This window comes from Mus caroli, unplaced genomic scaffold (assembly GCF_978045245.1).
Source record: "Mus caroli unplaced genomic scaffold, Mus_caroli_1 scaffold_7, whole genome shotgun sequence".
Taxonomy (NCBI): domain Eukaryota; kingdom Metazoa; phylum Chordata; class Mammalia; order Rodentia; family Muridae; genus Mus; species Mus caroli.
In genome coordinates, this window is record NW_028227262.1 from 102,461,041 (window position 1) to 102,482,604 (window position 21,564).

Here is a 21,564-nt window from a genome sequence, read left to right on the forward strand (position 1 = left end):
GCTTTGGGAAACGGCTCATCCATTAGCAGCACTGTCCTACTGGGTAGTCTTCCATTGCCCTTTCCAATTTCAGTCTCCTGTGCCATCATTCCTCCTTCCCTGTTGCTTGTAGCTGTGACATAGAAGAAGAGAACCCTCTCTTCTAAATTCTAAGGTGGAAAATGATGAAGGAAGACATTCAATGCTGTCTTCTTGCCTCCATATGCTCGTTAACATACACAGCGGTAGTGTGATGCATACCAAGATTTGTAGTATAACATTGTATAGTATGATGGAGAATTAGGAACAACAAAAAAAAGGATATCAAAGTTTGTAAAATTCTTTTAAGATTTAAGGTCATATTTTCTTCTAGAAGTTCTCAGGTTTCATGTGGAAGTCTTTGATCTATTCTGAGTTGATGTGTATGCAGAATGATTGCTATGAGTCTAATTTTATTCTTCTACATGTGGGAAGCTGCTTTCTCAATACCATTTGTTGAAGATGCCTTCTTTCCTCCAGTGTGTAGTTTTGACTTCTTTTTCAAATATCAGATGGCTGGAATTTGACATACTCATATTTGCATCTTCTACTTTTTCCATTGATCTACATGTCTGTTTTGTGATAGTATCATATTATTTTTTTTATCACTATAGCTTTGTAGTTTAGCTTTAAGTCTGGTACAGGGATTTCTCCAGCATGTTCTTTTTGCTCAGAATTGTTTTGGCTATTTGGGATCTTTTGTGCTTCCATGAGCAATCTAGGAAGAATAACCTCAATTTTTAAATGTCTTTCTCAATGTCTTCCTTTAGAGATTTAAAGTTTTCATTATAGAGGTCTTTCACATCTTTGGTTAGGTTTATTTCTAGATTTTTTTTTGAGGCTACTGTGAATACAAGTGTTTTCATGATCTTCTCAGCATGCTTGTTATTGCTATACAGAAAGACTAATGAGAAGTTGATTTTTGTGGCCTGACACTTCACTGGCTGAAAGTGTTGATCACTTCTAGAAGTTTTCTGGTAGACATTTTGCAATCTCTTATGTACAATATTAAACTATCTGCATATAGGGATAACTTGACTTCACCTTTCTCTATTTGTATCCCTGTAATTTTCCTCTACCTTACTGCTCTAGATAGGGCTTCAAGCACCATACTGAAAAGGGGTGAGGAGAATGCACATCCCTGTCCCATTCCTGATTTCAACAGGGCTACCTTAAATTTTCTTCATTTATGATGATGTTGCTTTCTCTGACATTGATTACTCAAGGAATGCTCCTGTGCCAGCTAGGCATGGGAGATCTTCATTTGTGATGATGTTGCTTTCTCTGACATTGATTACTCAAGGAATGCTCCTGTGCCAGCTAGGCATGGGGAGATCTTCATTTATGATGATGATGTTGCTTTCTCTGACATTGATTACTCAAGGAATGCTCCTGTGCCAGCTAGGCATGGGAACCTTCCTTTAAGTTATTGGTTTGGAGAGTACAAGAGATTCCCCAAACAATATAGATTATTGTCAATGCATTTATTTGGCTTCAGGAACTTGAAGGTCAGACTCTATGATTGACGATTCCACACAGTTTGGACAGATGACTTGGAAGAACTGAGCTGGAACTGACCTGGAAGTCTCCATGAAGACTTGCTCTTTTTGAAACCCCTAAACACATGTGAATATAAGTAACACTAATGGACAAAGAAGTTGTATGTGTATGTGATATAGTAATAATTAAAGAAGAAGTTATGAATTTGAGAAAGAAATGAAGAACACAGGTGCACTTGAACAGGGAAGAATGTGGGGTACAAATGATGTCACTGCAGTGCTCAGTATGCCATTTAAAAATAAAAATGAGTTAAGTCCAGCTACATGGATTTGCTGGTAAAGGGAATACTTAGTAGTTGAGATGCTGTTTATTTCAACAATCATTTTAAACCTATTCTTTTATTTGTTGATGTAATAATACATTTATTTCCATTCAGGAGGCCAGTGACTAACAGAATATGCTCTAGAAGATCTCATATTAACATGCTACCAGCCAATAGTAATTCTTGAGAAAGTCTATTACAGAAATATTAGTTTTATTTTGCTGCTGTGTTTTAAATGTAAAATTTAATTCTTTCCAACTATACACTTTCCTAGACATTTGACATAGCTCTTGCCTTTAGTTAAAAAATTCCTATTGTAGAGGTTTAAAAATTGATATAAAGTGTGCTTTTAACATATTCTTACATGAAAATTGGGTTATAAAAACACATTCCTCACATATTCTCACGTTTTCAAAGAAAAATCTATAAATGAATAGAAGATATTTAGAAATGTAGGCACCAAAGGTAGTTAAAATATATTAGAATACAGATTATAGTTCTTAAAAGTCCCCTTTGCTGCTTTGGATTTTTAAATCACTTGACAACATGGAAACAATATTTGTATACTTTTAAAGTTACAATCTAATAATTTTCACGTCCCATTGCAAAGATTGGTGGCATTTTAAGCAACTTAATTTTGTCATTTTAACAAGCATTTAATCAGGGCAATTAGTTAATCAAAATGCAGAGAACAAGATTTCATTTAAATCTAGACCCTAGGGAAATTTTAAATGAAACCATTTCTCTATACTTCTTTCTAATTTTTAGAAAATTAAAAAAATGGTTAAATTCTACTATGAAATATGTTTGAAAGCAAAAGCAATGCATTTTCTATTAAAATTGGCTAAGAATGTACTAGGGATGTGTTGTAGCTCGGTTGGGAGTGTGCTTGTCTGTCAGTCATAAATCCTGGGATCTCAAGTAAACCAGGCCCCATAGCTCAAGCTGTAATCCAACATGTGGGAGGGGGCGGGGAGGAGGAGGCAGAAGATCCCAAGTTTTTGGGCTACATGAAACTCTGCCTCAAATAAAAGAGCTAAAAATAAGGGCATGCTATTTTCAGAGTAAAATCCTCACAGGTCTTTAGCCAGCGTGTTCTAGTGTTAAACTAATGTATACAGGAAGCAGAATGTGGGATGAGCATAATTCACTGTTATAATTACACTCGACAGATATGCACCACTTCTATTATTCATGGGCTCTGGTTGCACTCACCCAGAAAGACTTCATAGAATACTAAATATCCACACTCTTCATGAGAAGTAATTTGGAATTCGCATTAGTTCTCATCAGAGGAATCAAATTCAAAGATGCAGAAAACCAAATCTGATCATCTTGATACTATCCACAAAGACAAGAAAAATGAGTAATTTCCTAAGAGGTCCTGGGTCTAGTCAGCTCCCCTTGTGAAACTTAATGCAGATGTGTGGAGGGTCATTTTTTTAAAAACAGAAACATATCTCTTAACTGTTCTTAGGGCTTCAGCTCTGTGATTTCTGGTTGCGTATATGTGTCTTGACTAATCCCCCAGTTTCTGTTTCTTATCCTCTCCTGGAAACTTGCCTGCATTTGTGTTTATATGCCTGCTGTCCTTTAGTGTGAGGCAAAGGCTACATCATCAGGAAGCCTACTTGGATTTCTTCAGGTGAGGTTCAGGCTCACCTTCTGGATGCCCTAATATCTAAAACTGCTCATTCTTCCTGAATTGTGTATCTCAGTTACCCTGCATAGCTGCTATGTGGGCAGGAGCTGCATCTCAGCAACCAATTATTTAAGTAGAGTCACCTGACAAGTTTCCAGCAATGGACCAAGAGCAAAAGAATGTGTTAAGACAAAAGAATGTAAAAACAAACAAACAACAAAAAAAAAACCAAAAGAGAATATATCTCATGGACATCTATTTTTGTTTTTGTTTTTTGCTTTTGTTTTTAACCTGCCAACTGAATTTGCATGTTTTTAGGCAGGGACACAGTGGGACCACAAAACAGAAGGAAGTTGAATTTTCTAATCTACCCTGTAGAATCATTTCACAGACCAGTGAGTGGCAGTCAAATAGACTCCTATCAAGCCAGTGAAACCTGGGGGTTTGTTACAGCAACTTACCTAGTTCCACAATAAGAATATTTCTTATTTCTAGCTCTTTTATGGTTTTATCAAAAATTTTCCATTTTTAAAGATGATACTGCCCTACAATATTATATTATGCTCCTCAAACAATCAGAATTTTGATTGCATGAAATTGATATGATACTTTATTTCCAGTATCAATCTTTGAATGAGAAAATACAATATTTCTTTAAAAATTGAGGTTGTAATATTATATTTAAATGGATGAGTGAGATTTGTTAGACATCAGAGAACAAAGAAGAGTGACTGGGAGCCAAGTGACAGCCTTTGAGACAGGGACATGATCCTGTCCGATCGTCTGAGCATTCCTGGTACTTACACAGCTCTGAATATCATAAAGGCAAATGAAAATTCCCCACATTGGCAAGTGTGTTGGGTACAAGCTTAAGATTTAGAAACACGCAAAGCAATTGGTTTGCTCTTCAGAATTGCCTTTCTAGGACTCATGACCTTCAGACCTTAGGACCTACCTCCATTTGGCCCCTGCAGTTTAGAGGCTGATGTTCTTCATGATTGATTATGGAATTGAGTGCTGTATACAGTGTTGTGTGTGCAAAAAATAATCCTGTGTTCTGAACACCCAACTTCTAGAATTCATTTTCATAAATTAGAAAGTACCTAGACTAGACAATCAAGATAAAAATGATAAAATGAATATGACTGAGATAGATATGGATATCCCTTACTTGAAATATTAGGAACATGTTTCAGTCATGACTTTAGTCTAACATGAGACTATGAAGAAAGCTAAAACTAGGAGCATGGTCTTATCTTCCCAGCCACTTTGGTGGCTGAAGTAAAGAGGGTTGGAAGTTCAAAGCCTTCCTAGGTAATTGTGTGAGACTGTGTCCCCCAAAATAGAGAGGGCCTTTATGTAGCTTGATACTTAGTAGCCTGTGAGAGGCCCCTGCTTTCATCTGAGATTCCAGGTAAGACTTTTATTTTTCTCTATCCTCTTGGGACTGTTATTAAAAGCTATCTTTTAATATTAGTAAGTATCTTTAAAAGAGATAAATTCTCCAACTCTGCCATTTGTAATCTTTCTGGTTGACCTCAATGGGCTAATGTTTCCTTCCATTATTTTAATGACACAATGTATTTCTCATAGCTTGTGAAAAGCTTCCCACTGTTGTACTTATCTTTAGATCTCTTTGGCCTTTTGAGATATTTCTTGGTTTCGAGTTGTTTTAAGTAATCTATGCCAGTCACTCACTGTATTTAAATGAAGCTCGGCTCTTGATTTATTGTATCTTCTTCTGTTTTATTTTAAAACCAGCTTTGAATTAATTGGTCCCAAGCGTCATCCTTGGCTGCATCAGCTCCCTGGCATTACTAATATACACTGGCTGACTATAGCACTAACCCTTCTCTTGAAGGTCTTGTTTTTATGAAAATATTGAGCCTGCAGAGACACTATTGACTCTTAGAATGGCAGATGGAAGGTGCCTGACCTGATTACAGTTTAAAATTCACACTACAGTTCCACTTTTCTCACTAATCCACACACTTATCACTGAGCAATGACACAATGTTTCAATGTTTTTCCTATCTCTACCTCAGCATGTGGGAATTCATGCTTGGTTTATCCCTTAGTTATCCTATGGTCTTCTAACTGGTCAGTCATTGGTCAGGGGATGCTAGTTATGATTTTGGCGTGCGTGTGTGTGTGCGTGTGTGTGTGTGTGTGTGTGTGTGCACTTTAATGTGCCATCTTTTTTCAAAGGGAAAGCTCTTATGAGCTACCACATGTAGTAAATAATGGAGAAAAAAATTAAAATCAGAGCCAGTGAGGTAGAAGAAAGCACCTATTTCTCTACAGTAATGATGGACAACTTATACTCTGTCTAGACAGACGCTTTAGGAAGACGCTAACAAAGGTGCCTGCTATCTTCCAGACAATGCACCCAAGAGTCTTACAGAATTTTACATTTTTGGAAAATGAAGACTTTCTTATTTATGTCTGTTTTGTCTTTTAAATAGTGATGCAACGAAAATGGAATTTTTTTTTTTTTTTTTTTTTTTTTTTTTGGTTTTTCGAGACAGGGTTTCTCTGTGTAGCCCAGCTGTCCTGGAACTCACTCTGTAGACCAGGCTGGCCTCGAACTCAGAGATCCGCCTGCCTCTGCCTCCCAAGTGCTGGGATTAAAGGTGTGCGCCACCACGTGTGCTTAGGAATGATTGCCTAATCAGGGAAGAAGAGAGACTTCTAGAATAGGCAAACCTACAGTAAGTCTCAGAAGGTACCAGGGAATGGCAGTAATAAAAGGTGGGCAAAATCAGGTGGGTGAAATCATCCAGTGCAGATGGGTAAGGAGCATGCGTGCTGTGCAAAGAAGGCTAAGGTTGAAGTTAAAGCTTTGGTCATCAGGCTTGTTGGTTTGAACCTGATCCCACAAGGCATGAGAAACCATTATGACTTACAAGAACAGGAGTATGACTTACAAGAACAGGAGAAATGATCAGATTTGTAGAAACTGAGCTGCATTGGGAAAGTGGATGTAAAGAGGAAGGTACAAGATGGAAGCAGACACATCATTAAGACATCTTGAGTCATGAGTCCAGGTATGTCAAGGGACAAAGCCATCATGGGAGACAGAAAAAAGGAGTGTCAAGTTTGAGGAGGTTAGTAGAACTTAATGATGACTTTGCTTTTCAAATCTGAGTAATTAAGAAAACACGGATGCATCCATTTGCCTAGGAATTTCATAAATTCATTTTTTAATAGCTGAGTAGTACTCCATTGTGTAAATGTACCACATTTTCTGTATCCATTCCTCTGTTGAGGGACATCTGGGTTCTTTCCAGCTTTTGGCTATTATAAATAAGGCTGCTATGAACATAGTGGAGCATGGGTATGGGGGACTTTTGAGATAGCATTTGAAATGTAAATGAAGAAAATACCTAATTAAAAATACTTAAAAAAAAAAAAAGAAAACACGGATGATATTAATGAGTGTTGTGCACAGGAGAAGGCTTTGAGCAAAGACTATGGACTTTTGCTTTTCATATCTAGGGAACAATTTCTTTTGAAATTTATCTTTGTCATCTCAGCATGTCTATAACACACATGAAAAGAGCTTCCTTATCAGCTAATAATAGTGAAGTCTAGAAAAATACAATCTATATACATCTACTGATTACTTGTATATACATCTCCCAATATTGATGTGCAAATAGCTTTAATAAAGCATATATCCCATCTTTAATTTAGGCTAAGAATTAGAGAATTTTAAAACATCTTCAAATGTTGTAAGTAAATATTTAATTTTTAAATGGGTAATCATTTTTTACACATAATAATGTGTAAGAGTTCTTTAGATTTTGATGAGTGTTGTGCACAGGAGAAGGCTTTGAGCAAAGACTATGGACTTTTGAGTAGTTTGACCACTTCCTGGCCCAGGATAGGGACCCTTATTTATAATAGTCAAACTAAAGGACTTTTAGTTCTTTAGATTTTGAATCTTGAATACAAACAGAAGTTACAGCTAGACTTGTAAAGGAATAGAATTGTTCACGTTCATCCTAAATTCATGCCCATATCTGGGTTGGCTCCAAGAGTTAAAAGTAAGAATCCAGGTACAAACACCTGGCTTTTATTAAACAATAAAACAAAACAAAAACCTCATAGTATTTTAAGAAGCATACCAAATAATTCCTATCATCTACAGCCTGCCTGGATAAGTGGAATTCCACATTCCTTCCTTCTGCATGCATGAAACTCTTTTTAACATCAAAAATTGCTCCAATTCTGAAGTAGTGGTAGATAAATTGCCATTAATTTACTGCTTCCGATTCATCACATTCTACATATTGCAGAGTAATTTCTTCTGTGACTTCCTAGAGCATGTGTGCGGCAGAAGGCAGCATGCTGGAAATGAGCAGTTTTCTTTAATACCCCTTCCTGAGATTAGGAGGCCATTAGACTGCTGCCTCCACACTTTTTTGAGTAAATCTGTCGGTTAAAGGCAGACTCTGACTCATCCTAGTATCTTAAAAAGCTCAAACTTGTCCAACATGGAAGCTTAAAGTTTTACCATAGCTTCTGATTGCTGCTTGTATGATGTTTCCTGTTCAATAATCATTCCCTTCAAAAATCTCGTCTTTTTCATAAATTTCCCCTGAAATTTTAAAAATATCTTCTTTTGCCTTAAAAACCCCTTTGTTTTTAACTAACACTTTCCTCTGCTTACTGTAGTTAGTTTACCTTAACAGGATCCTAATCACAGTGTTTAGCATTGCCTAGCTAGCCCCAGGGTCCCTATCCTGGGCCAGGAAGTGGTCAAACTACTCTTTCCATGTGCCCTTTCTATGGAGCCAGTCTTCGCTCAGTGTCGCAATATCCTTTTGTTTAGAATGCTTCAATAACTCATGCCCATTGTTATCATTAACTTATTGTATTTTAGTAATCCAAGTTATCATATCTGAAATCATTTGACTAATCTGTGTGCTTCTCTTTCCTTATCTGTAGATTATGAATACTTTTTAAAATGAAATCTCAATGAACTGTATCATAAAACTTTAGAACAGTCCCATTACTTAGAAAGCTTCCAACAAATTTAGTATCCATGTTGTCACGAGTAAGTTTGTCTCCTTCACTGGAGAAGATATCTGGTCCTATTTCATCACCCTAGGGTCTTTGTATCTTCTCCAGCACCAGCATGCAACAGGTGCTGAATTGAGTGATGATGTGATACTGGGAACATAGTTCTGATTATTGCCGTGGTCAGAAGAGGGGAAAAGCAGCTTAGAGGAGTCAGGGTATTTCCTTAAGGAAAATGCCATAAAGTTAATGCATGTCTGTGGTTGATAGTGATGGACAAGGTTCTACAATCTGGGGTTTCTAGAATATGCTTTAGTAATCTTTTCTTAAAGTATCATCTTCTGGCTATTTAAAAAATACCAACAAGAGCAACAACAATGGAAGGTCTGGCTTGCATGGACAATGCCTGGTTGGTGGCTTATGTGCTTTCCCTTCATTTGACCATTTTCCCCATTGCTTTCTGGTACCAGGATGCTCATAGTTGTCAGCCACGCTGATCTCCTCAAAGGACCTCATTCCTGCTGGCTTTCCCCTGGGGCCTCTGATCTCTCCTTTGTGGCAAGATTTTCCCTGCAGTTTATACATGTACTCATGTCTCTTCCATCCTCAAATAAAAGGATAATAAATAAAATAATTTTCCTTTGAGCTTCAAGACTATTTCCACTCACTTCTTTGATGGCTTAGTACATTTGGGTTTTGCAATCCTGGGGAATCTAACCTATGTATCGTCTTGTACATGTTAGGCAAGTGATCCCCTGCATTTCACTACTTGTTGATACTGATGTGTCCAAGTTAAGCCTAACAGTCACTTCCTGTTATTGGCATAGGGGCTTCTCAGTAGTAATGTAATCTATAACATTTTTATTCATCTCAAAACTGAAACATGGTTGTCTTTGTATGTGTCTTATGCCAGCTATTTTCCGTCCCTGAACTTGGATAGCTTTTCATTCTTGTAGTCTTGCCTCCTTTTTCTATATCTTTGTTTTTAGGTATGCTCATCTATACCAAGAAAGTAAAATTCTCATTTCTCTACATTATGCTCCATCATTCTTCTGTGATCTTAATACAGGCCATCACTCTTTGTATAATGCTATAGGGTGGTTTTACCCTCTGAAAGCATATGTACTAGAGGCTTAGTTCCCAGTTGTTGTGGGAGATGGAATGAGACCTTAAAGAGTAGGGCCTAATGGGTGGTCCTTAGGTCACTGAGAGCATGCCAGTAGAAGGGAATGCTGGGCCTCTGGAATGAGTTTTCAAAGATGAAATAGGAGGCTGAGCCTGACCCTGAGCCTCTCTCTGACTTACTGATGGGATAGATCACATTTGCTCTCTCAAGGGTAGCCACCATTGTATCTAACATAAGCTACCCAGCCTAAAGGGGCTCTGGCAAGAACCTGAACCACACCAATTGGACTTTCTCCATCAGAACATGAGCTAGTAATGTACTCAAAAGCTCAGGCTTCCTCAGGCATTTCATTATAAAACACAGACCAATATGTCTCATTTTTACTAATTGTTCTGATGAATACCAGTCTGCTCATGTTACAGCCCCACTTAGTGTAACTTTTATTTTCAAGTCAAGCGAAATTGTGGCCCAGAAAAGAGAGCACTGGGCACTAAACTTGCCTACTTTCTAGCTCTTATGCTTCCACTCCCTAATACCTACCCTGCCCTTGTCCCAGCCCCACTCCTTTCTGAGTCTTATGGCTCAGTATTTAATATTTTCTTTCCTTTGGTGTTATCCTGAACCGCCCTTCCTTTCCAGATTCCTGCTTTCCCCTCATCTTTACCTATCGACTCCTGCTCATCCATCAAAATTTAATTAAAGCATTACATTCCCTAGGAAGAACCTGTCACTCCACTCGGCTTTAATATTCTCCGTGAGCATTCACAGGCAGTCGCTGTCTGTTAAGAGAGGTGAAGTACTGCCATGGCCACAGGGATAGCTCAGGGGCAAAAAGTTGAGGCCAGTCCCTAGCTTTGTACTTCTTAGCTGTGTGGCCATCCTTGCCTTCTGCCTCAGTTTCCTCTTTTGTAAAGTGCATGTGTGAATGGCATGTCCACTTCAGAGGGTTGCTAGGACAGGGGGGTGATTTGTATAAAGAATCTGGCACAAGGCCTCAGGCAAAATGACCTAAGAAGACTGAGTTGGCCTGTTAATATACAGCCACCCATTTTCTTGCCTGCTTTCCAAATGGCCATATCTGTTAAAAGAAGAAAGTGTATTTTGAGCATGTTCCCTCAACTTTGATCACAGTACCAGAAGTCTAGTAAACATCTAGGAAAAACTCACTGAATGAATGAATAAACATGAAATAGTAAGTGAGAAGAAGAGTTAAATTTTTACCTTAACGCATGCTAACGAGTAAGATCGCTCTGATTTTATCTTGTGTTTTTCTACTTGTGCAAAGGATGCTGAGGACATCTCATTAACTTGTGGTACACAAGCTCACTGTTCTCCGAGTCAAGAATCCTCCACTCTTGACAGAAGGGCACAATGTAGTTAATTAACGGGACTGCTATTCTGGAAAGCAACATGTAGGCATACACTGTGACGGAATCCCTCTGAGACACACGAAGAGAAACAACATTTAAATTCCCATCAGAAAGCCTAACAAATGAAATGGGGAAGAGGAGATGGTGTGTAAGCAAAGTCTGCCTGCAGAAAAACACCGTTTCTGAGCCTCCTGATAGTCAGCTACCAGAGGGCTCTTCTGAAGAATTCTTCACCTACTGACCAGAAATCCAATAAAGGAAAGTTGAAGTGAAAAATTGTGATCATCTAGTTTCTAGCAAGTGTCAACCATGCCAGTTTTTCCCTCCGTGTTCTAAGTAAGATTGGATGAAAAAAACAGATGGAAGCACATTGTAAAAGTACTAGGCTAAGACAATGACAGACAGCTTCAGTCATGTCTACTGCAGTGATCTTTTAATTCTATCTAGATGCATGCCCCTTTCCTAGCACATACTCAAACTCTACTAAGCCCAAAGTCATTCTATCCTATTGCTTATCTGCTGAAGGCTATTGTTTTCCTGCAGCTAGTCACCAGAATTGTCAACCCTGTAACTGCCCCCCTCCAAGAAAATTTAACTATTTTGTTTAAAATATTCAATTCTTTCCTTGGGAGATGTCTTTCTACCTTGTCTGTTTTAATTCATATTCTTGACAAACAACTGATATGATACCATTTGGTGGTTAATCTTCATTATTAGTTTGACTGGATTAAGTGGGGTGCATCTGTGTTTGCCTGTTACGGTTTCAAAAACAATTAGTTTTCTGGTTATTGTTCTTATTATGTTTAGATATGAGCCTTGAATTCCTGATATTTCCAAGACTTAACATGAAGGGGTATTGTATTTTGTCGAAGACTTTCTCAGCATCTAATGACATGATCGCATGATTTTTCCTTTGAGTGTGTTTATATAGTAGATTACAATGGTGGATTTCCATATATTGACCCATCCCTGCATCCCCGGGATTAAGCCTACTTGATCGTGTTAAATGATCATTTGGATATGTTCTCGGATTTAGTTTGTGAGAATTTTATTGAGTATTTTTGCATAGATATGTATAAGTAAAATTGGTCTGAAGTTCTCTTTCTTTGTTGGTTCTTTGTGTAGCTTAGGTATCAGCATCACTAAGAATGAATTATGTAGTATCCTTTCTGTTTCTATTTTGTGGAATAGTTTGAGAAGTATTGGTATTAGGTCTTTCAAGGTCTGATAGAATTCTGCACTAAAACCAATGTGGCCCTGGGCCTTTTTTGGTTGGGAGACTTTTAATGAGGCTTGTTTTTTTGTCTGATTGTATGGTTAATTTTGGAGACGGTACCATGAGGTTCAGAGAAGAAGGTATATTCTTTTGTTTTAGGGTGAAATGTTTTATAGATATTTGTTAAATCCATTTGATTCATAACTTTTGTTAGTTTCACTGTGTCTCTGTTTAGTTTCTGTTTCCATGATCTATCCATTGCTATGAGTGGGGTTTTGAAGTTTCCCACTATCATTGTGTGAGGATCAATATGTGCTTTGAGCTTTAATAAACTTTATTTTACAAATGTGGATACCCTTGCATTTGGAGCATAGATGTTTAGAATTGAGAGTTTGACTTCATGTAGTTATCCTTTGATGCATATGAAGTATCTGTCCCCATTTTTTGATAACTTATGGTTGAAAATCTATTTTATTGGATATTAGAATGGTTAGCCCAGATTGTTTCTTGAGATAATTTGCTTGGAAAAAATTTTCCAGCTTTTTAGTCTGAAGTAGTATCTGTTTCTGTCACTGATGTGTGTTTCCTATTTGCAACAAAATACTGCCAAAAGCTGGATACAACCCAGATATTCCTCAACAGAAGAATAGATACAGAAAACTTGGTAATTTACACACTGGAATACTATTCTACTATTTAAAATGATGACTTCATGAACTTTTTAGGCAAATATATGGAACTAGAAAATATCATCTTGAGTATGGTAACCCACCCAAAAGAACATACATGCTATGTACTCACTGATAAGTGACTATTAGCCGAAAAGCTCAGGATACCCATGATACAACTCACATACCATATGAAGCCTAACAAGAAGGAAAGCCAAAGTATGGATGCTTCAAACCTACTTAGAAGAGAAAACAAAATAATCACAGGAGGCAAAGGGAGGAAGGGACCTGAGTTAGAGAAGGGAGGGAGAAGAAAAAGGGAGGTTACAGAACCAGGTATGGGAAGAGACTGGAGAGAATCTAGAGGGTCAGGAGAATGAATAGAAGAAATAAGTAGCAGTGCAGGGTGGAGAACTTGGGGAACTACTAGTAAGTCCTAAATACCAGGGATTTGAGATGCTCCCAGGACTCAATGCGATGACATTAGCCAAAATATCCAATCGCAGGGAGGTAGAACCTGAAGAGACCACCTCCAGTAGATAGACAAGCCCCCCCGTGTGGAGGGCTGGGGCCAACCACTCTTCTAAAAAATTTTAACACAGAATTGTCCCTGTCTAAAGGAAATTCAAGGACAAAAAATGGAGCAGAGGCTGAAGGAAAGGTCATCCAGAGACTGTACCAGTATGTGATCCATTCCATCTACAGACACCAAACCCCAACACTATTACTGATGCAAAGATGTACTTGAAGACTGGAGCCTGGTTTGGCTGTCCTCTGAAAGGCTCTGCCAGCACCCGACTAAGACAGATGCAGATACTCACAGCCAATTATTGGACAGAGCCTGGAGATCCCAATGGAAGAGTTAGTGGAAGGGCTGAAGGAGCTTAAGGGGATTGCAACCCCATAGGAATAACAACAGACAGGATACCTCAGAGCTCCCAGAGGGTAAACCTCCAACCAAAGAGTATACATGGGCCAGTCCTTCAACCAAAGAGTATACATGTAGCTCCTGCTACAAATGTAGCAGATGACTGCCTTATCTGGCATCAGTGGGAGGAGAGGCCCTTGGTTCTGTGGAGGCCTGATACTCCACGGAAAGGGGATGCTAGAGGGGTGTGGCAGGAGTAGGTGGGAGAGTGGGGGAGCACCCTCTTAGAGGTAAAGGGGAGGGGAATGGAATGGGGGTTCATGGAAGAGAGACCTGGAAGGAGGATAACATTTGAAATATAAACAAATAAAATGATTAACAACAACAACAACAATTAGATCCTGGGGGCTCAGAACTAATGAATGCATTAATCTCTTGATGGATTATAATTTGATGGCACTGTTGGGAGGTGGGGAAAATATATAGAAGTTTATACTATGGAAGGAACTAGGCCCCTAGGGCTGCCGTTGGGGCTCTATCTTGTCCTGATCCTTTTCTGCATGCCTCTTCTCTTCTTTCAGGTCAATTCAAGTCGTCAGCTTCCAGGTGACACAGATTCTTTCTGCTGTGATGTTCTGCCCAAGTGGGGTCACCTGGCCATACATCCAACTCTATGAAGTCTTGAGCTGAGATAAGTAATTTCCCTTTTAAGATATCCTCAGGCATTTTGGTCGCAGATAACACAAAAATAATAATATCTTTCCTTGTGCTTTTACTCTTTGCCTTAACAGTTATATGAAATTGGTGGGAACTTGTGTTATATACTAAAGACAGCTTAGTTCAGCCTTTTTTCCCATGCTGCAACATGATCATTCCAAATGAACATGAAGAACTAACTTGTGCCTCCATTTCTTTTAAGGATTGACATCTTCACAGGAGCACCACTTCTTACTTTCTTTAAAAAGGTTTGTCTCACCTATACACGTCTGTCATCACCTACTGCACACGACACACTAAGGCACCTTTGAACTCTGGTGGAGATGCTCAAAGAGATGCTTTCTACTGTCTGCTGGTCAAGGGTCTTTAAAAGAAATATTTTCACTTTTAGTGGCTTTTAGAGGAAGGTACCAGAGGCTCTAGAAGACACTAATTCAAGCCTGCATCTTGAAGCTTCTGCACATCTTCACCCCATACAAACAATATGACAGAAAGGTCAGGTATATGACAAGTTGGAAGCTGTAATTCACCTTCTGCCACACTTTTGTTATTGCAGAAAGACCTACTAGGAAACAGCCTTAGAGCAGTAGGTGAAGAACTAGGTTTACAATCCAAAGATCTGTAGGCTTTGAAAGCATCTCTGAAGATTTTCCTCAATAAGAAATAAATGAAATCCTTTGATGATTGAGAAGAGTCAATGCAATCTCTGAACTAGGATTATTCCCTGCTTCCAAGACATGACTGCACAAAACACAAGCATGTTAAATAGTCAGAGAACCCAAGGAACATTATAGAAACATACAGAACTTTTCAAATATAGAGCTGCCCATTTGTAGGCCATAGGATATTTCTAATATGCCCTCTAACTAATATGGAAGTAAGAACATGGTTGGTTAAATTAATTTTAACTGAAGGAAATGAAAAATCTCATTTTAATAATTTTTAACCCTAATTCAGTGGAGAGGGCATTTTAATCAATAAATTAATTACTTTTAATTCTAAGGCCAGACTACTTTCAGTCTTCTTTTTAATCAGATCTTGTCTATGGTGAAAACTGTAAGTTGCTCATGTCTGTTGCAATGAGAACAGAGGCTGGGGTTAAAGAAAGGGGAAGGGTTTGCATAGGAAGGTCTGGACAGTGAAGGAGATGAAAAAGTGGCCTGCAGTTGAGTTTGAGATATCTAAACTTGATAGAGAAAGGGAAGAAGAGGGCTAGTGATGACAGACAAGTTGTTTCCATGCCCAGAGCTCTGGAAGGACATATTATCATCCTTTCCTGGAGTCTTGCTTCTAATGAAGCTGATTGTAACAGACTCAACAATAAGTAAGGATGGCTTCTAACATTAAACTTCTGCTTACGAGACTCTCACAGACTACCAGTTTGACATGAAAGAATCAAGAAAGACTGTGGCTGGGATAGAGTTCACTCTCTGTCACAGTAAAGCTACAGCTGATTATGTAAATATGAGAATAAAGAGAGCATAGTGACACCTGAGGTACCTGCAGAGCCCAAGTGTAGTAATGCTGGCCAAATGACTAACAGACAGCTATTGACAGTCAAACTGAAAGTTTGGAGTGACAACAAGTTTGGAGTCAGAGATGAACAGTACATGAACAACATATGATCCTTGCCATGGCTGGTCCAGGGGTACAGGAATATAGCATGTGGGGCCTCAATGACTGACTCAGCCACAATAGCTCAGAAAATAAAACACCACCAATGGGCATTATTTCAGCCCTTGTCTAGCATCTGCCATGTCCCTGTTAAATCCCCTGCCAAAGAGTTCAATAGTCTTTTCTCTCCTGGAAGCTTCTTCTATTCTTGGGAGTTTCTGTAATGTTCCCCCAATTTCTTGCTATTCCATTATTCTTAGTAAAATTTGCTTCTGTTGTATATAATCCCATGAAAGCCTACATCTTTAACCTTTTTTGTATGAGACAATGGATTTAGAATCACTGTCTCAGGTTGACTTTTATGACATCTAAGTGCCTAGTATCTCAAGACCCTGGTTCTAGCACTACTGGGCTGAGAGAGATTCTACATTATAACGGGAAACCTTGTGAAGATAATTCTAGTACTTACTAGATACTGAAGCAAATTCTCCATGAATGTCTATATTCCATTTTCAGAAGTCTCCCAAAATTGACATAATTTTATATAATTAAAAAATTCAGATTCAACATGATTAAGTAATTCAATCCTAAATTTGGATTTGCATCTAAGACTCTTTCTCAAACACCTTCACCTATTTCTCTATGTTACAACCTACCATTTAAAGTAAGAACTCAGTGGGATTTAAACATAAAAAATGTTTATCCAAGATTATCTTTTTTAAATGGTGCATTGCATATTTATAAGTACAAAAAGAGAGGAACCTTAGATATACTGGGAAATAGCTTTGGGATTATTCTTGGAACAGAAGCATAAGCTAACAGTAGTGTAGAGAACCTAAAGGGCACAGATGCAGGGATAAAGCTAGGCTGACATACTCAGCAGGGGGCTGAGAGCTTGCAGAAGACTAGGTTTAGAGTCTTGTGCAAGCTTTTCATTTAACAGACATTTAAAAGAGTCTGATAGGTAATCATTTAACCTGGAGTTCTTCATATTATTAATGTATCTTAATCTGAGGATACATGGTCCTTGGTAAAGCAATACTTGCCTGTGAATCTGCCTGGCCTCTCTTCCCACAGAGGCAGTCCTGAAAATGGAACTCCACATGGTTGGTGGGTCCAAGGCCAACTGGGCCTGACTCTTCATTTCTGTATCCTTGCCTAACCAAATTATAACCCTACACTTTTTGGAATGTGTGAATGCAGAACTACATTGAGAGAACTGCACTGCAGTGTTTTGTTTCATCAGATGGCTGGTTTGTGGCTGCCTCAGTCATGTTGATATCTTTATTCGCTCCCTCCATCTTTCTTCATGTTGATCCCCTTACCTTCTGTCTTTCAGGCTGGTTTACATACCTCTGACTACTCTTGACCAACTTTCTTGGAAAACAAGCACATTAAGCAAGGAGCTTTATTGTATGCTCTCCCAACACTCGTAAAGCAGCACTATCTCATCTTCCCTGTCAACTATCTTGAGACATCTCTGTGACCCCATTTCTGTACTAACATGTTGACAGGAAATGAATACTCACACTTGAGCTCCAGCTTGATGAAGTCTGTGTTCCCCAGATTTTCCAAAAATACTCCCCTGGGGATTAATGTCTTGAAGTAGAAAGAAATGTCAGCACTTGTTTCCCCTTGGAAGGTAGAGAAGTGCAGGTAGGATGATGGGTTTGGGAAGGAGGCAGCATTCCAATAATTTCCTGTGGGATGAAGAGAGAAGACAAGTTATCATGTACCTTCATTAGGGCAATTATATATGTATATCTACATAACTTCTATCACACACACACACACACACACACACACACACACAGCCTATTTCTTGAATATCATAAACCCTCATGGGCAGTAGCCATGCATCCCTAAACAATTGCTGAGAGAGCAGAGACTCTTCAGGGGAGCTGTCTTCAAACTGTGCCTGGAGTTATAGATGTGGCAGGGGCAGGGGGTCAGAAACATCAAGATTTACATGTGAAAGATGCCAGTTTGTAGAGCAAGACTGGAAGCCTTTCTTTCCTTGAGCTTCATCTAAAGAACTGAGCATGCATGGGGTGTGAGAGAAAATCTGTAAAATACAAATGGGAGGGGGGCTATAAATGTTCTATAAAGGCCATACAGCAAACACTATTTCCTCAGCTCACTAGCCTAATCTCATTCATAGGGCACCTCTTCTTTTCTTTATAAATGGTCTCAACTTCAGTCTCTAACCATGAGTCCCTGGTGTATTTTTGTTCTGGGAATCAGATGCCCTCTGAACTCACCCAGGTGCTGTTAGTAAATCAGTACCATGAAACTCCTGGGAAGGCATGATCCATCCTTCCCAACCATTTCCTGGCTGAGTGGCCAGTGTCTCAGGAAGAAGAACAATTTATAGGGCATAGTAAAACTCCAAACCAGCTAACTCAGATTCCATCAGGACCAATGGATCAAAAAGGTAACATGGGACAATGACCTGACATGCAACTTGATCTTCTGTGGAGACTCCTTTCTAATGTGCACGTTTGACCAACCCAAGTTAAGCCCAGATTAAGATAAAAATTCGTAGATGTCTTTTAAAGTATTTTCTAAAGCCTTGAGCTTTAACATTAATTCTACAATCTGTCTTAATGGTGTGTATCTGTCTTTTAAAGAGCATAATAGGTGAGCTGATCTTGCTTCATTAGTTTATACTCATCTACAAACTTCACTTTCTTTTCTCTAATAAAAACTGTGTATATATGTGACAATAAATCCAATTACTATTCTTTAATGAAGGTAGCTTCATGTTGGCACTGCTATACTTAAACTATAATTTTAAATTAAACATGTAGTATTGTTCCACTCAGATATTAAATTACCTTCCTACCTCCCTAAAGCTATTTGTTTTTGTAGGCGTGTAGGATATAGTGACATCCAGATAAGTGCATGCAACATTTAAAGTTAAATGCATTATAGATATACCCATTAAAATTTTAACGAGTTTATGTGAGCCACCTCAATGATTTCTCAATAAAGCAACACCAGACTGCAAGAGGCTTAGTGCCGCTAGTTGGGGAGGGCATGAAAAGAAACTTAAGTGTTTGTGTTCCTGGAAACAAAACAAAGATAACATATCCCTTGATTGGTTTCAGTACCTTGGTGAATAACAAAATCTGAGGATGGAAGTCCCTTAAATAAAGTGCTGAAATAGTTGCATATAATTTATGCACATCCTTCTGTATGCATTAAATTATCTCCAGATTACTGATGATACCTAATACAATGGGAATGTTCGGAGATAGCTGTCAGTTGTCATGCTCGATTGTTTAGAGACTAACAGCAGGGACGGGTTTGCATATGTTTACACATGGAGTCAACTCTTTCCTCCTACTTTTAGGTGGGTTCTGAAGGCTACAAGACTGATTAAAGTTGCCAGCCCTGCCTTTTTAATAGGGGTCTCACTGTGCTGAAGACCAATGAGTAATCTATGCTGACCAGCCAGTGAGTGTAAGGGATCCACTTGTCCAGGCATCCCCAGCACTGGGATTACAAATTCGTGCTACTATATCTGGCTTTTGTCTTCATAGGTTAGGGAATCTAACTCAGGTCCTCATGCTTGGACAGAAAGCTTTTTACAAATGAGCCCTATCCACAGCTTCTAAAAATTATTTTTCAAGTGTAGTTCAGTTGCCATATCCATAGATACAGCCAAAGGTCAACTGGTAGTTTCTGATTAGCTAAGCATAGGTTTTGTCAAACTTTGTGGTTTGTTAAGAAGACACTTTGGATAAGTGCCGAATGGATGACATAAAATAGTTCCTAATGTTTCCTATTCTCTGGAGTTCTCCCAGAATAATGGTCTTTCTCTTAACTACCTTAGTAGATAATATATACACGAGAAGGCAGGGAAAATATGTCTGTAGGTGTCTTAAGTGGGGTAAAAAGATTTGTAGAGGGTCGAGAGTCAAAGAAGTTATTCAGTCATTAGAGTGCCTGTCTAACATGATTTTGATCCTTAGCGCTGCATAGCCAGCAGTAGTGGTATGTGCTTGTAACTCAGTAAGTAGAGGCAGGAGAATCAGAAGTTTAACGTCATTCCTGGCTATTTGGAGAAGAGCATAGCCTTGACTCTAACTCAAAACAAAACAAAACAAAACAAAACAAAACAAAACAAATAATGGGGGTAGGAACGAACGGATTGTTCTTAAGGTGTCTTAAATTCTTAGGGTAGTTTTAAGTTGTGTTTTAACTGTTCATAGCTTTCAGCAGGAGAATATGGTCTCTGTTCTTTCTAGGAAAAAAGAGTATGATGCTGGATAGGATAAAATTGGGAAAAGAAAGGATCATTACTGTCCCTGACATTGAGGCTGTCACCTGAGGGTTGAGTCTTTTCCTTGGGTCCACATCTACTGTTCCCTGTGGGGAGAGAGGGGTACTGTCCCCACCACCAGGAAACCTGGTACTTCTTTGAGAAAACCTAAATCAAATGAGCAGTTATCACATCCATTAAAGACCTCCAAGTTGGAGTGGGTGAAGATGCAAAAGCCCGAGGCCAGGAGGATTCTGCTGGTCCTAAGTAGGGAAGAGTCCGTTAACATCCTAAGAGCCTGCCAGGATCCAAGTCCCTGTGCTCCTCCAGCCTTATGCAGAGCAATTTTGTCTCTTTAGGTTGAATCCCCAAGACAGGAATGTAATTAATGTTTTCAAGTTTCAATCCAATCAAGTACATTCTTATTATCTGAGGTGGCGATGCATTAAAAGAAGGGCAGTTGTCTGAAGTGATTCTAGGAAAAAGAAAGCTAAAAGGAAAACATGTCAGTATTTATTTGAGGTCCTGGTCTAGTTATTCCGATAGGAATATACTCAGAGACGAGAAGGCAGTTCAATCAGTTCTTCTCATTTGATGAAACATCTCTACAGACAGCAATTCCATTTGTTCTAATTCTGTGCCCACTAAGCAACTTCAATCTAATTCGGTCTCTTGAATGGGTTTATTCATGGGGAAATGAATAAACCACCTTGTACTAGTGGTGGGTCTTGGAAATGTCTGGATTGTTGCAAGCTACCTTTGTTTCTTGTGGGTATTCAAAAATCTTTGGATGAATTTGTGAAATCCAGACCCTATCAGCAGCAGGAAGGCCTCTGATTTGGCCTGGTAAGATTACAATTGTGTCTACTCTGGAGTTGAGGTTGGTAGGTAGGGAGTGACACCTGGGGATCACCTGGGAAATAGGCAGAGGATATTTTGACATTTATTTATCTTTAAAACTCCTTCCCTTCATTGTTGACTTTTAAAAGTATTTTACTTATTGTTAGTGTGTGTATGTGTAGTAGTGTGCATTCAAGCCTGTGAGTGTGTAAAAGTATATGAGTGTGTGTATATCAGTGTGGGTATATATGTGTGTGTGTATATTTGTGTGCATGTGAGTGTGCTATGTGTGTATGAGTGTGTGTATGTGTGTATATCAGTGTGGGTATATATGTGTGTGTGTATATTTGTGTGCATGTGAGTGTGCTACG

At 38.7% G+C, this 21,564-nt stretch overlaps 1 protein-coding gene across 1 annotated transcript in view; it reads right to left on the bottom strand.

The window, feature by feature from the left end:
* Positions 1 to 21,564, bottom strand: part of Cntnap2 (contactin associated protein 2) — a 2,252,040-nt gene that overhangs the window by 328,438 nt on the left and 1,902,038 nt on the right. Inside the window, exon 16 of the mRNA XM_085840650.1 lies at positions 17,616 to 17,786. Coding sequence (XP_085696776.1) covers positions 17,616 to 17,786 — 171 coding nt within the window. The remainder of the gene's footprint in view (positions 1 to 17,615; positions 17,787 to 21,564) is intronic.